This window comes from Calidris pugnax, unplaced genomic scaffold (genome assembly GCF_001431845.1).
Source record: "Calidris pugnax isolate Ruff unplaced genomic scaffold, ASM143184v1 scaffold24, whole genome shotgun sequence".
Classification (NCBI taxonomy): Eukaryota; Metazoa; Chordata; class Aves; order Charadriiformes; family Scolopacidae; genus Calidris; species Calidris pugnax.
In genome coordinates this window covers 4,071,258-4,093,941 of record NW_015090922.1, presented here as the reverse complement: position 1 = coordinate 4,093,941, position 22,684 = coordinate 4,071,258, and the positions used below count along the sequence as shown (strand labels likewise).

At 37.4% G+C, this 22,684-nt stretch overlaps 1 protein-coding gene across 1 annotated transcript in view; it reads left to right on the top strand.

Annotated features, from left to right (window-relative positions):
- LYPLAL1 (lysophospholipase-like 1) overlaps positions 1-16,540 on the top strand; it is a 25,063-nt gene extending 8,523 nt beyond the window's left edge. The window contains exons 3-5 of the mRNA XM_014950558.1: positions 4,105-4,274; positions 15,544-15,659; positions 16,279-16,540. Of these exons, the coding sequence (XP_014806044.1) occupies positions 4,105-4,274; positions 15,544-15,659; positions 16,279-16,518 (526 nt within the window). The 3' untranslated portion in view covers positions 16,519-16,540. The remainder of the gene's footprint in view (positions 1-4,104; positions 4,275-15,543; positions 15,660-16,278) is intronic.
- The last annotated feature ends 6,144 nt before the right edge of the window (positions 16,541-22,684 follow it).

Below are 22,684 nucleotides of genomic sequence, written 5' to 3'. Positions count from 1 at the left end.
CCCAGTTTAACCTTTTTTTTTTTTTTTTTAATAGAAAGTGATAGTTTAAATTGGCATTGCAGGAGCTAATGTGGTAAAGTTAAAACCATTTAGACTCCACTTGTTTTAATAAGTATACCTTACCTTCTATAATTCCCTTAAAAATCTAGGTCAAAGATTCCTTGCGATGTCTAGCATTCCATTCTGACAGTGCTTCTCTTTTTGCAAGTCAGAAAGTAAGCTTCTGAAAGAAATACTTCTTCAGCTATTTTGTGGATCTTTTTGACATTCACTCAACATACCTTTCTGTGGCCAATAAGTCTCTGTGCAGAGTTTGTTGTCTGGTTTTTTGTTTGGGTTTTTTTCTTAATTTAAGCTAATATCCCTTGTCTCTAAGTATGTGGCTGGTAAGGACCGCTCAGTGTTGTATGGCCTGGTACTCCAGCCTTTCCCTTCGGTTCGCATCTTTGCTCAGCTCATGGGGGGAAATAAGTTTTGTCTGATCGTAGTCCCCATTTGGCTATATCGCAAAACCACCAAACAATTTGGCACTGCTCAGCTGCATTGGCAGCCTCTGCCTGTGAGAGGCCTAGGATTGGAAAAGCAGCAGGGGTACTGCAGGTCAGACTTGAGATGGATTGGCGCTGCGTAGGGCAGCATGCATGGTGCCTATCATACTATTTTTGGCTCAAGCAAATGTTATTAAGCCTTCACTTCTGTAAGTCGTAACCTCATTCATAAATTTAACACAAAGAAGTCTTTTTAGAGGTGGGAGTTTGAGGGACAAATGGAAAAGGTTTTGGTTGGTATCATGGGGTGGTTCTTTCATCTCCTTTAAGTAGAAATTTAACATATTCTGCATAATCATGATGGAAGCATGCTTGGATAAACTTCACATTTTCCTTTTATTTTTCCTATTGCATTAAATGAAGAAAACATGGATATACATACATGTAATGCTTTCGTCATATACTAAATACCATGTGGAATGCAATAAGCACTTAGTCATGCTTGGGGAAAACCAAGTAGAACATGATGGCAATAATCTTGGATTTCTAATCCCTTTAACTACATCATACTCTTAAACATCCTTCCTCTTGATTTTTTTGTCTCTTTGTATTTTCCAATACAGAAGAATTGGAGACAGTGGTTTTTATATGGCCCCTACAGCAAGCAGTTGTGGGGTTTGAAGTTATGTGTCTGTTGTTCTGTGCTTTTGCTTTACAGCCTTTTCAGGGGTTTCAGTGGTTAGCTAGTGTCATTCATCCACCCACCAGCTTGTGAAAGATGCCACTTTGAATTCCACAGTGTCTTTCAAACTCCGTAATGGACAGCTGATTCACATTGAACTCTGATTTGCCTCTTGTCACTTTCCTGTAGTGAATTCATAAAGCAATCACTACTAGCTGGTTGCTAAGGAACTGGCAGTGGGTAGAAAAAGTCATTTATGGTCTTTTCTCACCCATAACATTGCTGTTTCTCTGATTAGTAGAAATCCCCACAATTTATACACCCTACCCCTTTGAAAACCTAACGAAACAGAAACAAAGAAGCAGAAACAGCCCACCTTTTAGAGACATGGAGCTTTATTTTTAGTATCATTTGGAAAAGAGAGTAATGAAAGTGAGGCACAGAGGAAAAAATCATCGGGACTAATGTTACAAGTTTTTATTAAACTTAAAAAAAACCCAAAAAACCCCTAAACTTAAAGCTGACCATTTGGTCTAGCACGGTCCTTAACTGACCGTGCTGATTTTACTGGATGGAGTTTTCACTCCATTGTATTTCTTTACTCTTGTGTATTTCAGTTCAACCTCTGGTGTCACTGTAACATAGGGATTCTTTTTATTTTTTTTCTTTTGTGGTTTAATTGTATGAAAAAATTTTGTGCTGTATTCTTGGAGCTGTACAGATGGTTCCATGCCAAACATATTTGTTTACCGTGGTAATGTCTGAGTTGTAGTGTGCCAGCTAATAAAGGGATTTATTTAAGGAACAAGGTGAATGACTTAAACAGATGTGCCAGTTGAGTGAACCATTAAAAGAATCTTACTTCTCAGCTTTATGTAAAGGTTATTTTTAATGTATTTCTGAGAAATCAAGAGTGGTTGCAAGGATGTTTTTGAGAGAGCTGAAAGCACCTTGTCCATTTGCTTGGGAGTCTTTTCCTGTGGGGTTAAAATACATTAATCTTTCATTTATCTTACTGAAGATTTTGCAAAGACAGCTGGTAAAAAGTCCTGAGTTTCATTGTCTGATCAAGTGTTATAATCTCATAATGGATTTTGTGCTGTTTATAAATTCTATTATTCTGTCTTCCAGATTTGAAGAAACCTGTTTTAATATTTCTGTAATGTAAATGTAAATTTCTGTAATGTAATACAAATGTATATCTTCATTCTATGGAAGTCCTGGGTCAACCTGCTGTAATAATACTAAAACCTAACACACATTTTCTCACACAAGTATAAGGTACTCTGCTTTTAATAGAAAGTGAAACACTGGCTGTTAAGCATTTTAACCAGTGTTTGAGAGAGAAACTAAAACGGTGAATTAAATGCTATTTGCCCAAACACTTAGTCTGCTGTACATCACAAAAATATAATTGTTAATTCTGGTGCTTAAGTGTATGGTTTGATTTGAATTAAGCAAATGAGGTGCTGCTTAAGGCACACACTGTACTAAACTTGACCACATACTTGAATGCCATTTTGAATAACGTTCGATTTTAGGTACTTGTTCCTGAAGCTGTCCTCAAAAAGATTGAATGGTGTAGTCTGTCTGTACCCGTCTGTTGCTGTTCATTGCCTCTTTCTTTATATTTGACTTACCAGCTTCTAAGTCATGGACCTTATTTATTTCACATTCATGGCACCGGGCAGAAGAAAATTGGTGTTCTTTCATTTTTGACTTGTGTGACTGAGTAATACAAATAGTATACTGCCTCTTCTACACTTGTACTAGTGACAGTATTTCTGGTTTAGAAATAGCCAATTACATATATGAAACCTCTTTGGTATTAATAAAGATAAAATTTGTTCCTTCATTAAGAATAATTGAAATAGTGGCTTTCTCATTTTAGGTTAGTTGTGGTTTTGTTCAATCCTAGCACTGAAAAAATAATCCAGAGAGAGCACAGAAGCCAATGTTAGCATTTTCAGTGCGTTCCCATCCAGACAAATTTATCAAAGGCTGTCTGTTTATAGGCAATGATTGTAATCTGATCTGAGCTTACGTAAAAAAGAAAAATGTGCCCCCTGATTAAACATAGCAATTAAGGATTTCAGGGGGCTTGGTTTTGTGATGAAGCATTGGTCTCAAAGCAGTGTGTTTGGTATTAAATTGTAGAGCCATTGCAAGGCAATTAGATCACCTTTCTTGGGATTTCAAGTCTTCTCTATTTAAAAACACAGAAAAGCCTGCTTTGAATTGCAGCTTCCCTGATTGTGTGAGGATTGGGAAGCATGCTAAAGCACTTAAAATACTAATCTGACAACACAGTATTGTGGGGGGAAGTATCATTATGTCTCTAATTTATGTCTGTACACCAATCCAATAAGCAACATGGCATTTCATTTACTTTTATGAGATCTGCCCCATTAAGGTGAGGATGGCTGGATTTAAGAAAAAGAAAAGATGACAGATGGAATATATTTTTGTAAATACCTATAGGTTCATGAAGTCCACCTCCTGTCAATTTCAACAAGAGTAAGATAAGTGAATCCCATAAATATGTTAGCTCCTGCAAAGCTGTCATGTGTAGCAGTTACTTCAGTTTGTCTATTCCAAGGTGGATTTCAAGCTTAACTTTGATTAAGAACCTCTTGACAGGGTTTGGATTTAGAATGTTTAGCTGATCTGATCAACCTTGACATTGAACTGACTGAAACTTGTACTTTATACAGCTTCCAAATGTTGTTTTCATTCTTGAAGGACTGTTGTGAATGCAAGAAAATGCAATGTGACTGGATGTGAATTGAGTTAGACCCAAAAGAGGTTCCTTCTCTCCTTTACTGGAGAGAAACTTAATTGTGTTTATTGTTTTATTGTTGTTGTTTTATATACTGTAGGCTTTTGCTCTTATGCCTGGTTAATAATTTTTTTTCTCTCCTTCTACCACTCCAGGCCATATACACCTATGAAGGGAGCCTCTTCCACTGTGTGGTTTGACAGGTATAAGATCTCTAATGACTGTCCAGAACATATTGAAAGTATTGATTCTATGTGCCGAAGACTTACAGACTTGATCAACGATGAGATTAAAAATGGCATTGCAAAAAATAGGATACTAATAGGTAAGAAAGACTTCTTTTTAGTGTGCTTTTTTTTTTTTTTTAAAATTCTTAAGAGATTATCTCCATCCTAAAAGCTCAGGAGCGTGCCTTGCATAACTGCTGAACATCCCTTCAGTAGCCAGTCCTCAAGAATATTAAATCACTGTTTAAACCTGTATCAGGTGGGAAATGTGGCTAACTGCAAGCAAAATGTACCTTAAAACTGTTTTTATTGTAAAAAGTAATTTGTAATTGTTATTTAAAGTACAGAATGGGCAATTACTTACTTTAAAAAGTGCATAGCTTTCTGATTTCCTTTTAACCCCTTTTGAGGATGGAAAAACATGCTTTCCCAAAATGACTTGTATTTTAGAGAGTGGAGATGTAACATATAAATAATCATGAGCTTTTCCTTACTCTTCTAATCATTTTGGATTAAGTTAATTCATGGGGAAAAAATTCACATTACACATCGCTAAAGCTTAACACTTGGTAGCAAATGAAGTATTAGCTGTCATAATTCTTATGTGTCTGTCTTCCTGTCCCTCTTAATTTCCACAAATTTCCAGCGACTGTCACAGTACTTATGTGAAACAGGTAGTGGGATTTTAAGGCACTGGAGTTGAGGGAATGGAGTAGCCTGTGTCAGAGAAGGAATGAGAATTCACACGTCTTTGGTTCCCTCTCCTATACCTAGACCACAAACTATTTCAGGTTGTGGGGTAGGGGGGAAACTCTTAATGTGTGAATTTATACATTTATGGCCAGCTGAGTCGAGCCAACAAAATCCCGTGTGGTGGAGCCACTACCATGCAGCCTACGTGTTTTCTTGGTCCAGCCCCATGTTGCTCTTTGAAAGCCTCTGTTTGCTTTCCCTTTCTGGCTCATCGCCCTGGCTGCAGAATGCATTGTTTTGGATGGCTGTCAGCACAGTCTCTTTCATCTGTCTTTCCCGTGTTATACCTGCTGGCTTGGAAACAGCTGAAGAAGCGCAGGTGCTTTTCTGTAGGGTGAGCTGGGATGTGTTCTGTGTACAGATCCAACTTGCTACTAGGCTTTTCTCCTTTTTCTGTAGCCTTCAAAATTAGATCTAGTGAAACTGCAGAGTGTAAAAGTTGCTTTACAAGCCATAAGCAGAATAAGGCAGTTGGTATGCACCAATTGTTTCAGCCCATAGATTCTTTGGAAGTCCCCATCTCTGTGTATTTGCATTCCTCATCTGCAAATTAGAAATAATTATACTTACTTTTTCACTCTTGAAAGCTTTGATTTCAGGCTTCTAGAGTAAGGCACTGTTTTCTTGCCTCTTTGGCAGAGACTATGTGCATACATCCTTACGGTTGTATGTAACATACATGCAACAAGCAAAATAAGGCAGCAATGAATTAGCTGCCTCCAAAGTGCAAAAGGGAAACCGTGTGGATGCGTAAGAAATTCACTAGTGGAAAATTAATTGCATCTCTTGTGCCTGCACTAGCTTAAGTGTACTTCCACAAGAACTTTGTGCCTTCTCTGCACTGTTTTTGATGATTAACCAGTGTATGATACGTTGGAGAATGAAGGTTAACAGTTCTTTAAGGTTTTTGTGCATAAAGGCTGGGTTTAGTGTCAGTCTGAGTCAGCAATACGTGGCATTCTTAGTTGTTTTACATGCAACTTTGTGCAAATAATTGCCCATCTTCTGGCATTGTTTCTTACCAGAAAACAGAAAATCTCTAAAGGTACCTGGCAGCTTTATAACGTTTTTGATTGAAAGGCAATATGAAGCCAAGGTTTGGTTATGAATGTATAGTCAGTATGTCTGCGCCAAATGGTAATGTTCACTGGAAAAGAAGAAATGAGTGGCCTTAAATTTTTCCAAGTTTGGGAAAGATTGATGTGCAGGAGATAATGTAAGATAGGTCACCTGCTTAGAATGTCTTAAGAACTTAGTCCAGTCAGATGTTTTTAGATTTTTCTTTGAAAAAGTCAAGAATATCCATCTGGTACAAGAAGAGAAGGTTTGAGGTAATGGATAGGGAGCAGACAGCAGATTTGTGAGTGCTGGTGTGATAGAATTGAGGAGGCAGCCTTCTTGAGGCGAAGGGTAAAATAAGACTATTATAGCAGAGGAAACCACCGTGAAATGTTGCTATGAATATTTCCCCAGTGCCTTCAGAGATGTTGAGTTGTGTTACAGAACCGTAATGGGAATACTGGTGTGTATCTTATGGAAAATAGAGACAAAATAGTTGAGAGAAGAGACTGGAGGACTTGGGAGTCTGTAAAGGGCAGTGGGGGCCTTTTCAGGTAGGTCACAGGAGCCAACAGAGCAGAGCAGTTGTGTGAAGAAGGAATTACAGGGAATGAGATGGTTGTTAAAGAGTTAAGGAGAAATGGGTTGTGGGGCTGTCTATTTTGTAATGAGTGGGAGTTTTAATGAGTGGAAAGAAAACAAAATTAGTATGAGGAGAGCAACAAGATTGAAGGTTATGGTTTTACATGGAATAGCAGACTAGAAATTACAGGCTGAGGATGAGTGTCAGATATTGTTAGATGAGGGCGAGAGAGGTGTTAGGCAAGCAGGAAGGTGGGTAGCTGCTGACAGCTCAGAGGTGTGGGATAAGAAGGCAAGATCTGAGGGAGCACTGTGCAAAGGAGAGCAAGTGGGAAGAGAGGGGAAGCAGGAGCAGGCTCTCAAGCAGTGGAAAATGAGAAGCCAAACACCTGGTGTTCTGGGGGATGATTCTCCTTCTGGACCTATTCAGACTTTCCACAAGGCTCAATATTGTGGGTACAGTAAGATCATTTGTTCTGAAAGAAATTATAGCCTGCGCTGTTTGTTTCAGTAGCACAGTTAGTTCTGAAATCCACAAGTGGCTGCTTGTAGGGCAGAACTCTGAAGCTGGGAATGAAGTCCTGGTTGTGCAATGCCACTCCCCTTTTTCTTTATCAAGAAAAATATTGGTGCAGCCTTGTTTTTAACAACTGCTCTATGTATCTACTTCTATAAGAATTAAATTACTTAAGACTTTATTTACCTCCAGAAAATTATTATTAAAACCTCCATATCCATTTAGTGTAACAACCAGCACTCAGCAGTACCCAGCTCATCTATCCATTCCCATTTCCTGACAGTTTCATGAGTTGCTTTCCTAATAATACAGAATTTTTTTGAAGGAAGTAGACTCTGGTTTATTAAGGTTTAGTTCCCCTGACCTTGGAAGAGGAAGGAAAGGAGACTGACTGCGATGTATAATTATTAAAAAATAATTATCCCCAGAATTTGATAATTCACTTTTTAGCCAAACATTCTTGTAGAGTTACTCATACTGGCCTTTGTGGCTAAAGCAATTCTTGCAAATAATCCTGCAAGTAGGTTTATATTGACTTTGGAGATAAAAGAGGGTGATAAAATTAGTCATATTCTGACACTTAGAGCTTTGATAGCATCCCTTCCTAAAAACTGGATGCATTCCTTCTGTATAAATGCCTGAATTCATTACTAAACAAGCAAATAACCACAGTTTAAAATGTGGGACAATCATTTCTTTTTCTATTTAAAGCTGAGTTGGTTTTTCAGGTGGTGGTGGGTCTGCTTTGTTTTGTTTTCTTGTGTTTGGTTTTGTGATATTTTTTTAACTGCTTCCATAGTGATTGTGCACTATAAAATAACTCCTCTTAGGTGGAAATTGTCAAAGATTTTGACAATCTTATTCAAGAATATGTTAGAAGGTCTTGAAAGAAATGCTCACTTCACATTTGGAGCATTTCGATAGTGCTTAATTTAGTCAACTACACTTCAGTGAAAGACAGTCCTTTTGTTTTCTTTTTTTCCCCTCTTAATTTAGTGCTACTTTCCTACTTCTAGAGGTCACTTTTTGTGTAGTGCAGAAATGCTAATCCAAGCACGTTGGTCTCTGCCACCTGTAGTCACTTGTTTAAGCAGCCAGCAAAAATAAACTTTCCATAACAGTCCTGTAGATTTGACTGTGTGCCAAGAAATACATACATGATTCCTGACCCCTTGTATTGTAACAATAACACAAGACACACAACCACTTTTTGTTTATTGCTAGACTTACATAGCTACTGAACCATGGTGGAAGTAACATGAAAGCTGTGTGCTTCTTGTAAATATTAGCATTTCCATCTCTCTCAGTGTATGTGAGAATGGGATGGAGAGGAAATATCTTGGCTTCGACATTGCAGAGAAAGATGATTCTATAAATACAGGAAGATAAAAAAAATCAACAATAATTGTTGGGCAAACTACTTCACCTACAATCTTGGTATTTTGTGTCTTTGGCTTGTAAGCCTTTTGCTGTCACTCATCTTGTATCTTCTGTCTTTATTAGGAAATCGTTGTCTTTTGTTTAGAGGCACTTACTACCTTGCTCTCACAGAGTAAATTAATGGTTTTATATTGCTATTTTTCACTGCAATTCAAATGAGATTTCTCTTTCTGTACCACCCATTACGTGACTTTGTGGTATATCTAAATTATGCTGTTAGTTCAACTCCCTCATAATACCAACAAACATTTTATTAATTTTCAGTGCGTCAATGTAAATTTGCATTGCATTTGTACTTCAGGGAAAACTCTTGTTTGCACCTGAACTGGCCATTTATTTTTCTTTTGGGTCTCTATGAAACTTTTTATTTCCTGTTGCACAAGCAAGAGACATTAACAAATGAATGTTTCTGTTTCCTTTATAAATCACTCAATAGGAGGTAAAATGGTAATAATTTTAATCAGAGAGTAGGATCCACCACTTTTCACTTTGTTTCCTGGCTCTTGACAATGTCCATATTAATCTATCTAGAGACAAGAGTTTTTGAAATGTGGCATATTCTTAGTTTCAATCTGCATGGTGAATGACAGGTTTAGCAAATGATAGTGAGGATTAGGAGTACAGAACGCTCACAGCAATAAAACCAAAAATAATTTAATCATGATATTGTCATCATATATAATCATCAGATAATGGCTTTGGGAGGAAAAGAATTATGAAGTGATTCGAATTCTCATCTTTTCAGCCTCGGTAGAAACTCTTGAAAACATGTGCTTATTCATCTTTAATAATTGCTCGAATTCTGTGCAAAATTAAACAGACTTCTAGAATGCTTGAGAGTCATGTGCAGACGTGCCACAGCGTGCACATTGACCTGTACTTTCTTCACAGTCATGCGCATAAGATCACAGAAGAGTTAGGCTTAACGGCGTTCACTAATCCATCTTCATGTTTCAGTGCAGGTTCAGCTCTATTTAGGCAAACCCTTACCATTGCTTTTCTGACTTGTTTTAAAATATCTCAAGTAATGAAAGCTTCACAGCTTTCCAAGGCAACCTGTTCCTGTGCTTCACTATTCTTTGCTTTAGAGTGCCTGTTTTTGGGTTTCTTTTCTGTGGTTTGGTTCAAAATCATTAATACCATGAGCATAAAGAGTAGGTTATTCTCTTCCTTTTTCCATGTTGTGCAGTTATGCTGCCTTTAAATTGAGAGGTAAGTGTTGCAGCAGCTCTGCTGTCATCCTCAGAAACAACCAAGAAAACACGGTAGGTAAAGAAAGCAAGCCATATATTTGATAGAGTACCATCTTAATAGAAATTGATTTGAGACTTTTCATGGATTATATTTTCCTTCAAGTGCTAAAAATTACGATTCCTTAGGTACAGTGTTGGGTTCCCCTCTACTACCCTCATCAGTTGAAAATAAAACCGTAACTGGTTCTGGTTTTACTGTGAGTTGGTACATTAGAAACTATTGTATACTTGTTTTTACAAGAAAGCGGTAAAACTTGTACCATATAAATATTCATTTCAAAATGTGTTTTGGCTAGTGAGAAAGTTGGATAGCAAATTGGTTCATTTTCCGAGCAGGAGGAAGTGACTGAACCAGTCAAGGGAAGTTGCCTTTGTTCTTGTAAAGACTCTCAGTTACTGAGTAACAAACAGAATAAAAAGGCTATCAAAGGTGGAAACCATTCATTGCAGTTCTGCTAGTGTGTAAGGTTAGTGTTTAGTGAAGTTTCATGAACAGAGTAAAAGGAGAAAATCACTGCTGTGAGAAAATTCACTTGAGACAAAGTACATGTTTGAGCGCTTACACAGGAGCAGTGTTCAGGGAGTTCTGTGGAGAAGGGAATTTGCTGTTCCACTGGCATTTGTTCTCTTCACTGATATTCGTATATGAACACTGTTAAATGTATATAATGCTTCCATTCATGGATGAAAAAGGAACGTCAAAACAGAAAGTCAGCTTCTTTGCAGATGATGTGTAGAACAAGGTTTTCCTGTTACCATTAATAGAAGGTAAATCACAGAAAGTCCCTAGAGAGAGGGGAAAGTAAACTGAAACGTAACTTCAGGTAAAAATTCCTGATAACAAATTAATTAAAATAACTCTAAGTTGAAATATCTAAAGAAAGGAGAAATTGAGAAGGAAAAATGCTGGGAGAATGGAAAGAAAATGAGACAAGGGTATGTAATATATAGTGATGATAACAGAATGGGCAGACAGTTTCTAACTGTGCTGGTGTAGCCTTATACAATATTAGAGTACTTGTCTCTCCTTGCACTGTTCTGGCACAGGCACTGTACACTGTAGCATTCATCTCTAGCCACTGTTACCCGAGCTGTACTGACAAATCTGAAGAAATACAGGGAAAATGAAGAACTACTAGAGACACACTAGCAAAGAAATGCTGGTTAAAATAAACACCCCAAAACCCGCCCCTAAACTCAAGTCCTAATCCTTCTCAAAGTCTGGGGCTTAGCTTCTCCTCTTCCACTTTTTGGTTCTGTGCTGTAACAAAGCAGTTTCTACCTCTGCCACTCAAATTCATGCAAGAACAGCTCTGCAAGCAGCAGAAGATCTGTACTCCATGCACATCGCAGAATTCATGCACTAAACATGATTAATAACTAAAGTTTGTTTCCTATGGCTGTGATTTCGAGTGTGGAAAACAGCTTTGATAGTGTCTTAAAATTATACTGGAAAGACTGAAAAAGTGATCTCATTGGTTGTTTCCTAAGTCCATAATCATTATCTATAACAAACTGATTAAGGCATTTTGCAGTCGGATCTATATGACTAAGGAAGCAATTGTCAATGTCAAATCTGTGTTTGTTGGAGAGGTGTTTTTTTCTGTAAAGAATGAAAACCTAAAGAGCTTTCTGAACTCAGAAACGGATCATTGCAGGCACTGGAGTGTGGGGGAGAAGGCAGAGTTTTTAGCATTCTCTCATGTATACAGGACACAAGAGAGACTAAATAAAGAGACCTTTGTGCTAGATAATAAAGTCAGTCATTTTCTGAGGTAAAAACCCAAATGTTGTTAGACCAAATACAAAGAAATGAATAAAGCTGAAGTTGACAGTAGGTAAATACTTGGTTTCCTGAATTCCGTACAATGTTGAAGTGTCATCATCATTTCAGATGGATACAAATGAGGAGCAAATTAATATAAATCAAGATCTTTAGCAGAAGTGAGCTCAAGGTTTTATATGAACACTTTGATGTTTAAAAGGCTCCAAAGGCCATTTAAAAGGTCTGGAAAGAAGGTTTTATCACTGAAAAATGGCAGCTGTGATGAGGGTTTCTATTTTATTCAAGCAGAATTAGATTACATATGAGAAATTCAGTCTCTGTTCACTCTGTGTTACGTCACCGTATGGCTGGGATTACCTTAACATAGTTACAGATGATACTCCAGCAAAGAATGTTTTGGTTTTAGTAAGTATTGCATGGGAGTTTTCTTCCGATTCAGATTCTTTAATTTGGAAGTGTGATGGTCCTGTGATTTCAGCCGAACTTTCTCAACTAGCAAAGTTAGAAGCAGCTTTCTTCTCTCTGCAAAAGGGGTATTGCCTAGAAACCAGCACAACACAGAAGCAGATTTGAGGTCATAAGTGCGTACTTGAGTGAAGTTTCTTTCTAACTGAAAGAAAAGTGCTTTACTTAATTGAGCTTGGTTTATATGTGCTTACCTTTTAGCCTCTGCATAAACCACCTTTGTAAGGCAGGAAAGTTCATACAAATAGGTGCTTTCCTGAACTTGTAACCTGAGCATTTTAGCACCAACACACTTTAACTGTTTTGAACCATTATTCATAGATCTCTTTAAAAATAGAAATTTAGTGGAAAATGGAAAAAGAAGGTACTTTTTCTGTGAAACCTATTGGAAAATTCTGAACTTCTATGCACACCCGTTGTACTTGTTGAATGTAGATTTTTCTCAAGGAAAGGGCTTGCTTTGTTCAGCCCATCTAAGGTTGAAATGTTGCTGTGTCATTTTTGATCTTGAATTTAACACTCATAACACAATCTGCTTAGCAATGTTGTGAGGTTTACATATTCTTTATGCTGAAATCATTGGTGTACATAAGCATACTTGTGCTTTTCTTTTGTGTTTTGCCTACATTCTGGCTGTTGCTTCGTACATTTGTTTTGTGTAATAGCCATACCTGCCTCTAATTTTTCCTTAATCCAAAACTTGAATTCTTATAAAAGTTCTTGTCTGAGCAAGTCTTTTATGTGTTATGTAAAATTTACACTTATAGTGAAATATTTCTTGTAATCGACAAAATTTGTGTCCAACTACAAATGCTTATTCAAATTGTTCCTGAAGCATTTACTATACAGCGTTTACTTAGAGATTGTTGTGGTACTGAATTCAAAGAACAAGTCCTTTGTATTACATTTTCTCATAGTAGTATGAGCCACATAAAAGAACCATTACCTAATATTCTTTTAAACAGAAGGTGACTGCATTGTCAAAGACTGCTGGTGAGTAATTGCAGATAGTGTTGCCAGATTGTGACTAACTGGGTACAAAATTTTAGATTAAATCACTTACAAACTAGTAATGAGTTTTCAATGCAGCTTTTTTCCTGTATTCTAAAATCCTTAAAATGGACTTCATTTTGTATGTGCACAAAGTATATCTGTATTTATTTGTAAACAAATGCAAAATGGTGTCTTTGAATATAACTGTTGCTTTTTGGGTTTGGGGATGATGGCAGCATTATTCAGAAAGATCAAAAGGAAACAAATAAGTAAGTGATCAGATTCCACAGAAGAGAATAAAGGAAACTTTAGCACAAGATGTTGGTGTTTACATAGTAACTTTGTGTAGCTGTTGGATGTTATATACTTTCTTAGAAGGCTGTATCTCTCTCTCCGTGAATGTGGGGTCAATAGTGTTGAATTTTTGTGATTACAATGACACCTGTGCAATATATTTTTTTTCTTTCACTGTAGAATTCTCTTACATGTGATGAGAACATGTCTGGTAGGAAATAGTGATGCAGATGAAAGACTTGCATTAGTATTTTCAATATTTTTATTTTTTATGAAGACAAGTTTATTCAAAATTTCAGGTGATGTGAGTGGTGTGAGTTTTTAAGGTGTGCTCTGAACTTGTTTGCCCACGTTCATTCCTGCTTTTCCTTAACTACTTTTGGTTCTGAACTGCCACTGGGCACTTTGACATACTGCCTTTCACTTTGAACTGGTTAAAGATCAATTCATAGGTCAATTGCAGGTCCTGGCTTTATTTACCAAAGATAAATATCAGGGTATTATCAGCCCCCCAGATGCATAGCAAGGGGGATCCCAGGTGTATCTCCTAGTTTGAGGACACAGCTCTCCTAATTCAATCAAGCACTATGTTTGAAATGGGAAAGCAAAGCTTACAGTTACCGCTTTTGGCCATAATCATCTCTTAAGACTACAAGGTTACAATAAGTAGAAAGAAGAATTAGAAGTTCAGTAGAAATTATGATCAGAAATTCATCAGAAAACAAAAAATAATGTTGTGAGGGAGAAAGAAGGAAAACACTTCATGTCTGGGCTCATCTAGTGTTTTCAGGAAAATTTCCTACACAGATCTGGCCAAATCCTGCAGTCATAACGTGGGATGGAGTGTGAGCTAGAAGGGCCTCTGACCTGCTGGGACTTGCAGATAAACATGCTGGAAGAGGATGCCCCGTTAGGAACAGTCTCACCGTGACCCAGTTGATATTTATGAAGTGCATAATTTTCTGCCTCTGAGCTTGTGCGCGCCAGAGATTTCCTCTGTGGTCCCAGGATCCAGTGAAGTAGGAAAGTTGTAGGATGTCACTGGGCTCAGGTTCGATGCTACAGGGGCACTGCTTCCTGGCTGGGTTTTGTTTAGCACCCATGTCAAACTTCGGTGTAGCATAAAAGTCAGCCCCAGAGGGCTTACCTGGGAGCCCTTGAAAAAGAACTGTTCCCATTCTGGAATCTCATTTTAATTACTTAAAAATTATAACAATCTGAAATGGTTTGTATTTTGTCTACTATTTGTGCATTTCTTTTTCAGTCCCTAATTTCATGTCTCATGTGTGAAAAGGTCTGGGCTCAGAATTTTGCAGCTAATTAACACCAGTTAACTACCTGGCACAAACCAATTCTATCACCAGTACTCTGGATGCTAACACTGCTCTAATTAGACCTGCAGTCCTATCCTTTCTTCTGGTTGCCATCTCTGTGCTAGAAGATATTTCGGCAGCCAGTCATTCTTCACCGTAGTCACTATCTGGATACAGCCAATATAATAATCTATGTGCTATGTCCTTGTGAAGTAATGTGGTGATCTGGATTTCTTTCCTAATGAATGAGCATTTGTCATGTAAAAGTCATCCCTGAGGAATTATCTTGTGTAAGGAATTAGTGCGGCTGAAGAGACATATGGCACACAAAAGAGATCCTGTTAGAGCTCAGGTGGGGTACATTGCAATTTTTCCCTATTTGTTACATATCCTAAGGTGTACCAACAAAAAAGCACTCAACTTCTGTGCGTCTGTGTACCAGTCTAATGTGGTGAATGTTCACTGGTTTTGTAGAAGAGTGCTACAGATCTTTCACGTGTGAATGCTGGTAGCTTAGAGGGAAAAATAAGTTGAATAAAAAAGCAGTGAGAATTATCTCTTCATAGAGTTTTACTTTGTTAACATCACAGAATATCTGGTCACAGTGTTCAGCTACCTGGTAGGGACCATACACAAATGGCTTCTAAATTAATGGCATTGTGGTTGATTATTTTTTTTTTTTCTCCTCTCTCTGATCAATCTTCAGCAATACGTAGCTATGCAACTTCTTAATTGAATGATGCTTTGATTTAAGATCATTGTAACCTTTATGTTCTTCAAGATGTTTTTTGATTGCGTTGTATATAAAAGAAACAAGTCTGAAGATAAAAATAAATTGGACTCTGGGTTACAAAGATAAATAGCAAAATTGAGTCTTTGTTTCTTTTTTTTGTTGTTGTTTTTGCATCCAAGGAGGCTTTTCGATGGGAGGTGGAATGGCAATGCATTTAGCATATAGGTTTCATCAAGATCTGCCAGGAGTTTTCGCTTTGTCTAGTTTTCTCAATAAAGACTCTGCTGTTTACCAGGTGAGTGTGTGGTAGACCTTACAGAAGAACTGCTTAGGTAAAAGGAAAAAATGATAATCAAAACTGAGTATAGCATTTTTATTAATCTGAGGCAGTTGATTAATATTCTAAAGTTATGATATTTTCTAGAAATAGATAAGCAGAGTAGTAGGGAAGTGAGGCTTTAAAGTTGTCCTTACATGTTGTTTGGTTGCTTTTTTGTACAGACAGTACAATTATTCAAAGTCAGCATAGAAGGCAGATTAACAAATTAAATACTTTGCAAGTTGTCCTTAGTTGTTAGAGAATCAATGTAAGTGTAACTATTCTTTGAAAGTTTGTGATGAATTATAATACTCATGGGCTCCATCTACTGTCATGAATTTTTTCTATTTCTCCTGTTTAGAGAGGGATATAGACCTTAAAGTAAACCCTATCATTTGTCAAGAGTTTGCACACTGGAATTTGAAGTGCAGGCCTTTTTCCAATATTTCCTTGTTTGCTTTCGTAGAGATAGTACAATATGACCACAGAAATGGAGGTTAAAAAATGAAATGTTATGTAAATTGTCACCATGTAATAGTAACTATTGCTTTAAAATTTTTAGTGATGTGTCTGACAGTGTTTCTTATCCATCTAGGCTTTGAAAAGAAATGAAAGTGTTCTTCCAGAATTATTTCAGTGTCATGGAACTGCTGATGAACTAGTTCTCTACTCATGGGGTGAAGAGACCAACAAGATGTTAAAGTCACTGGGAGTACCAACGTCACTTCATACTTTTCCAAACCTTAATCATGAGTTAAGCAGAACTGAAATAGAAAAGCTAAAAACTTGGATTATAAAGAAATTGCCTGTTGAAGTAGCAAAGACAAATGAATAAAAGAAGATGCAGCTTTCATATATTTTCTGATTTTTATGGTTTTAAGGTCATGTATGGCATGTATATGGGTGTCCCATATACATTATAAAAGCACAGCTTCAGGTAGAGGCTGTTATATTCCATAAAGTTCAGTTAAGTGGTGAAATGATGGTGCTGACTATTAATACTGATTTTATCATATGGATTTCTTTTTCTGTTTTCTTGTCCAGTTTTTAAATACACACCCACTTCAATCTATGGAAAATAATGACTGATAAATATTAAAAACATTCCTAAATAATGAAAACAGCATTCAGGAAGCTTTTGGTTTTGGTGTGTGCTTAGAGATGGAAAAATATTCAGTGGTAAGGTTGTCTTTCTAACAGCATTGCAGCAGAAAAAGGCCAATCATTAAAACAATGAACTTTTACTTTTAGAAATACATGCATATGTTCAAGTTAGTTCACAGAGAGGAGCTGTGTTGGCTTCAATTGGATTCTTAGCACGTGGGAATGAACTTGCATCAAAGCAGAGTTGTACGTCACCTCAAAATGAACTGAGGTTTGTGTTATATTTTGAAAAGTCATAAGCACCTGTGTCTAGCTATACCACAGGCTTTTGTTATTACCCATCCTCATTGTTTTGTTACTCAGAGATCTAGCTTTATGTGAGTTGCTTGAGCCCTCTATGCTTTATAGTGTAGGTTTAAAAAAAAAAAAAAAAAAACATCCAGACTGCCACAACCACGCTTTCTTACTGTAGCCAGGCTTTACGTGAAGCCCAACAATTTCTCCACTGTAAACTCTGGTGTATCTAGTGGTAGCTACATCAGAGTGAAAGGAAAATCATGGATGAGTACAACTCAGATATTTTCAACCTCAGGTAACATGGTGGTGTTAAAAAAAAAAAAAAAAAAAAAAGGAAGAGTGCCATCATGATTGTTAAGATCTATCCTGTTTTGAAGAAATCATTTCTTGGGCACTTTTCCTGTAGAAACTTATTTTTGCCAACAGTTTTCTTTGGCATTCAAGATCACATTTTAAATTAAAAGATGAGGATACTTGACTCCTCTGTGAATTTTTGAGAGTTGTAAATAATGATTGTGATATAAAGAAAACTTGTATCCCATTATTTTAATGGTGGATGATTCATCTCTGTGTCAGTTTGATAAATTAACTCAGAGTATAAATATCTCTTCTTATGTAATTTTAATGGGTTTTTTTGTTTTCCCCCCTCTGTCCCATATTCTCCTCCCCAAATTCAGTAATTTTATTAGCATGACAAGGTATTCAGTCTTCTGCCAAAGTCAATAGATCCAAGTCTCTTGCTTAATCTTCTCCTTCCCCCTTTTCTGAAGAGTGGATCTAGGACACTGTTGTTTGCTCTGTCACAGCAGATTGCTGCCAGTGTTGGCTATGGCTCCAGAAGTGTCGGCCAACTCCAGGGGACTAAGTTCTGCTCGAATCCTCATGCACCGAGACTTGAGCCAGCTTCTACCTATCTTGAAGAATAAGCAAAGGGGAAAAAATTTCACTGTTCAAGTACAAGGCATGTAATTGGCAGTAGCAAGTAACAACTTCCTGCTGCTAAAAATATTTTGCTTTATTTCATTTTGCTAGCATTAACAAGTCAGCAGTCTGTTCTGAAAAACAGGATTTTAAATGGCACTTGAAAACTCAGCTATTTGAAACAGTAACTGAAAAGCATTTTTTCCTGGTGCCCTAGGCTTCCTAATTACTACAAATTAAATTGAAACAGGTGTGTTCAGAGGCAGCTGAGCTAACATTGCCTTGGCCCAACTCTAATTACAGTCCTTGACAAGTGGAGTTCTAGTGTTTTATCGATAGTACATCATTTTGAGTTTTGCACCATCTTCTGCTCTTCCTGCAGTTCCTATCAGGCTATTTGAACCACTAATGCAAGGTAGTAATTCATTTTGGTGACAAGTGCATTCAGATGAGGAAGTGGTGGGCTTCTGGCAAGGTGGCTTTTAACAAGGTCAGAGAATAGCACATAACAGTTGAAATAAGATCATGGAGGGAATAGAAATTATTACCAAGCCAAACCCAGTTCTTTTGATTGTTTTTGCAGTCTCAATAATTGCAAATGCAGTGGATACAGAGTTTGTTTTTGTTCCCCTGATATAGGCTGAGAAGCAATTACAAAGGTCTGTGTTTTATGACATTCTCAGAGAACAGTGAAGCCCCCATTTTGCATCTGTTTTCTTCGATCTTCCTCAGCTTGTGAGTGAGATGCCAACTAATTGTGACATGAGATTGCAAATCTGTTAGATACATGCTGTAAAGGGGTCCAAAATCTCTAGAGTTTTGGGTCACTTTTGTGATGTTAGATAACGTCTCTATTTGAGTTTTCCTTCAGTCTGCAGGTAGCTACAGTGATGACAGTGTGATTCGCCTAGCCCGTTTGCTGAGGATGGTGTGGCTCTGTGTCCCAGCTGGTGCCTAGCTCGAGTTGGACAAAGAGATTGAAGTTTAGCCCAGAAAAAGTTGGACTGCTGGTTGGTATTGAGAAGCAGCCAGAGGCAATATTAGTTCTTGAAGACAGTGGGCCTGCTGTTAGATCTCTAGTCAAATGAAAACTTTAATAGTCAAAATTAGCCCAACTGCTTGACAGCATGTTTCAGAAGTTATCCAGATAGATTTTTGACTGACTCCTTTTTACTACACTTAAAAAACATTCATTTTCAAATTGATACTGGAGCACAGGGTAGGGGTTCATTTGCTGAAAGGGCAGTTCGACAATGCTTATGGCAATACAGCTCCAGGATGTACCTTTTAATTGCTGGGTGAAGTATGAAGTACTTTGTAGAATCTTTAAGGATCAGGAGTTCCTTTTTCAATAACTAGTGGCATGTTGTTGGGACAGAGTTACGGCAGCAGGTATCAGGGCGTAGAGTCCTGAACTGGTGTTATGTCTTGTCAGTTCTGTCTAGATTTAGATGAAGAGAATGCAACTGCTTTCATTCATCCCTAATCTTTCACTCCTGAGACCTTTAGGGATGTTTACATATCATGTGAAGGTGTTAAGGATATAGATGCCACATCCTTGTAGGAGGAGCAAGCTCAGGGCTCTGGGGTTTTTTCTTGTACATAGGCTTCCTCCTGTTTCTCTCTTACACATTGAAGGAGAAAAAGCATATTTAAACATACAGTCCTGTACATCATTTTGAGGAATAAATTGCAAAATTTCAATGCCAAGCATGGATCTGTATCTCTTGAGAACGGAAGATATGAGCCAGAAAGGCGACAGCTCTGTGCTGTGCTGACCCGGAGGAGGCAGGTGCAATTAGTTGGTATGCTGTTTGTATTCCTACTGTAACTCTTTCAAGGTCAGTTTATTGGTTGGTTTTTTTCTTTCAAACTGAGAAGAGTTTTGCATTTAAGTACAAACTTGAAATATCATTTGAAAATATAACTGAAATAACTAAGTGGGTAAATCCATTCAGATTGCTGTTGCTTTGGAGCTTGGTACTGTTTTGTTGAAAAACACAAGTCAGTAAACCAAAGAAAACTAGTTTAAATTAAACTTTCATTATCTTGGGCTCAGTTAGTGTGTTCCATACTGCTTCAGAAACATAGCACTAGTGTTTGGACTCTCTTTTTTTTTCCTTTCTAATTTTCTGATATTACACATTTGTACTTCAGCTGTTTGAAATCTGTGACTAAATTGTTGCTGTGAACCTGGGTGCCTTCTGAGTAATTTATGTGCTAGTACAGATGTATAGAGCCAGAGAACAAATGAGAGTAAGGTAGAAATCAGCTGATCAATGTGGGAAGCCAGAAGTCATTCATAACATAACTTTGACATTAAGGTAAGAAGTTCTGTACTTAAATTAATCTATTTTCATGTTAAATCTTTAACTCTAGCTTTTTTAGTAAATCATCTCTAAAGCCATTTAACAAGTCTCTACACGTGAAGTGAGCCAAGTGGGTGAATGTAACTTGTATTTATAAAGATGAGATCCAGATGGCAAAATACAGAAATGTGAACCTAGTGGACGATGTTAGAATGAAATTTGTTAAACATAGATGGACGAAATCAATAGGAGTTTACTTCCCAATTGACACACATTCTAGTACAGCTGAGAAGGTTGTTTATGAGGTCTTAGAAGAAAAACCTAATCCATGAGTTTTCCAGCTTGAGTCAACCTTGATTTGTGATGCAGCTGGTTAAAGGTGCTTTAGAGAAAGGAAATAACACAATTACCAATTGATATAGTTTCCTACTTTTGTTTGTTTGTTTGTTTTCCAAGCCCCCTTCCATTGTGGGAATTTGATATCCTTACCTAGAAGAAACGGAAGCAGGGAGTTCTATTTTCAATACCAGATTGTCTGCTCAAATGTTTCTCTATACACTGCAATGGGATTTAACAGCATCCTGTTCATGTCTTAGTTACCAGCTGATCAGTAGCACTTGTCCAGCGTGTGGGAGACAAGTACTTTTCCACTACAAAGCTGTAAGTGAGAATATTTGTATTTACAAATGAGAGCCAGAAGGAACAGGCCGTGATTTTCCCGCCCCCATTTTGTACTAGTACAGATTTTGGGGCTAGTGTTAGCTAAAGATGTGAGACACCTGGATTTAATTCCTCTGCCCATCTGAGCATGTTCACCTGTGTGCCAGGCCTTAAAATGTTAGCTACATAGTCAACTTGTCTAATATCTTTTTAGTATAGATTGTATTCATTAGAACAGAGAAGGTATTCCAGATTTTCCCTAGTTTAGGTGAGTATCTGCAAAAGAGTTGTGCCTGTTCTCCATTGTTCAACCGTTGCAGTTGGAAGTAGAGAAGATAGAGCATCCTGCATCAGTTTACTGATCACTGGTTTGAGTAACTGCCTGTGGGTGTGGGATACCAACCTGCACGCTCTCAGGCAGAGGTGAGAAATGAGCCTGTTTGCTGTGTCTTGGGTGAGCGCTGTGTTTACTGAACAGTTAGAGTAAAAAAGAAAAAAAAAAAAGATTTAGAAGAGCCAGTGGCATGGATCAAGGAAGGCCCCTTATTCCCCAGGGCACAGGAGTGAGCCTGACCATCTTAGCTAACCTCCCGAGATGAGTTTGAAGTACAGAAATTCCATTCTTTGTTTAGCATGTGAGGGCTGTAGAAACTGCTTTGGTGAGGAGGCACCTGAAATCTTTTGTTGGGTTCATTGTTTAAATCTCTAGGCTCCTTTGAAAATGCAAGCACAAGTTGGTTGCTTCTTATTAAGTTCTCAAAACCAGTTGTGTGATGAATATTAAACATTATTCTTGAAAACCATTAATTGCTAGTGACAAGGAAGCTACATTCCTGAGAACAAAGCCAATGAGACTTTGTAGCCTAGGCCTTAAAACATAGTGAAGACAGTCAAAATAGACCAGGGAGTATACTTACAACTTCTCCGCTACTTCACGGGGGTGGTTATAGTTGGAGGATACGTTACTCAGAGTTCTTGAAAGTGCTTATTGTTTTATATTAAACACAACATGAAGGAATAATAGTCTAACACTCTAAAGCTTATAGTAAAACTGTAGAATTAAATGGTTGCTTGTGCTCTCTTGCTGTAATTAAAGGTGTTAGTCAGAATGTGTACTGGTAGACATCAAGTACATCAAATTGTAGTTTGAATTTTAAAAGCCATCAAGAGATGTTACTGTCATGTATACAGTACATAATTTATAAAAACATGACTTTGCTGATTCTTCGCCTTTAAAATATGCAGAACTAAATCAGACTGCAGGGTTTACCTGCTGTCATAGTTGATAGTGTAAAAAATCCTTTCTGGAGTGCATTTCAGCCAAATATTGATATTCAAGCATGTGAACAATCTCTGCTGCCTTAGGGCCTATGGTTTCCACTGATGGATCTATGTAGAATGTTTTGTTTGAGTTTGGAGGGTTTGGGGTGAAGTTCTAAATGTAGCCAAGGTCTTGTGGGGGGCAGCTAAAATAATTATGAACCTCAGTCACAGTATTATGCCAAAAATGTAAAGGCTGTGATTTAATACTTCCATGAATGCTCAACCATCCTTCCTTTTCATGGCTGTGATTTTTAATTGTTAATCACTAGCCCATTTAAAGTATGCTTATATCTAAGGAAAGTCTCTCTTTTGGGTTTACTACTTTATGAGTTGTAAGTTAGAATAATTTGCAGGTTAATGTGATACACTGTTCTGGCAGCAAACTTC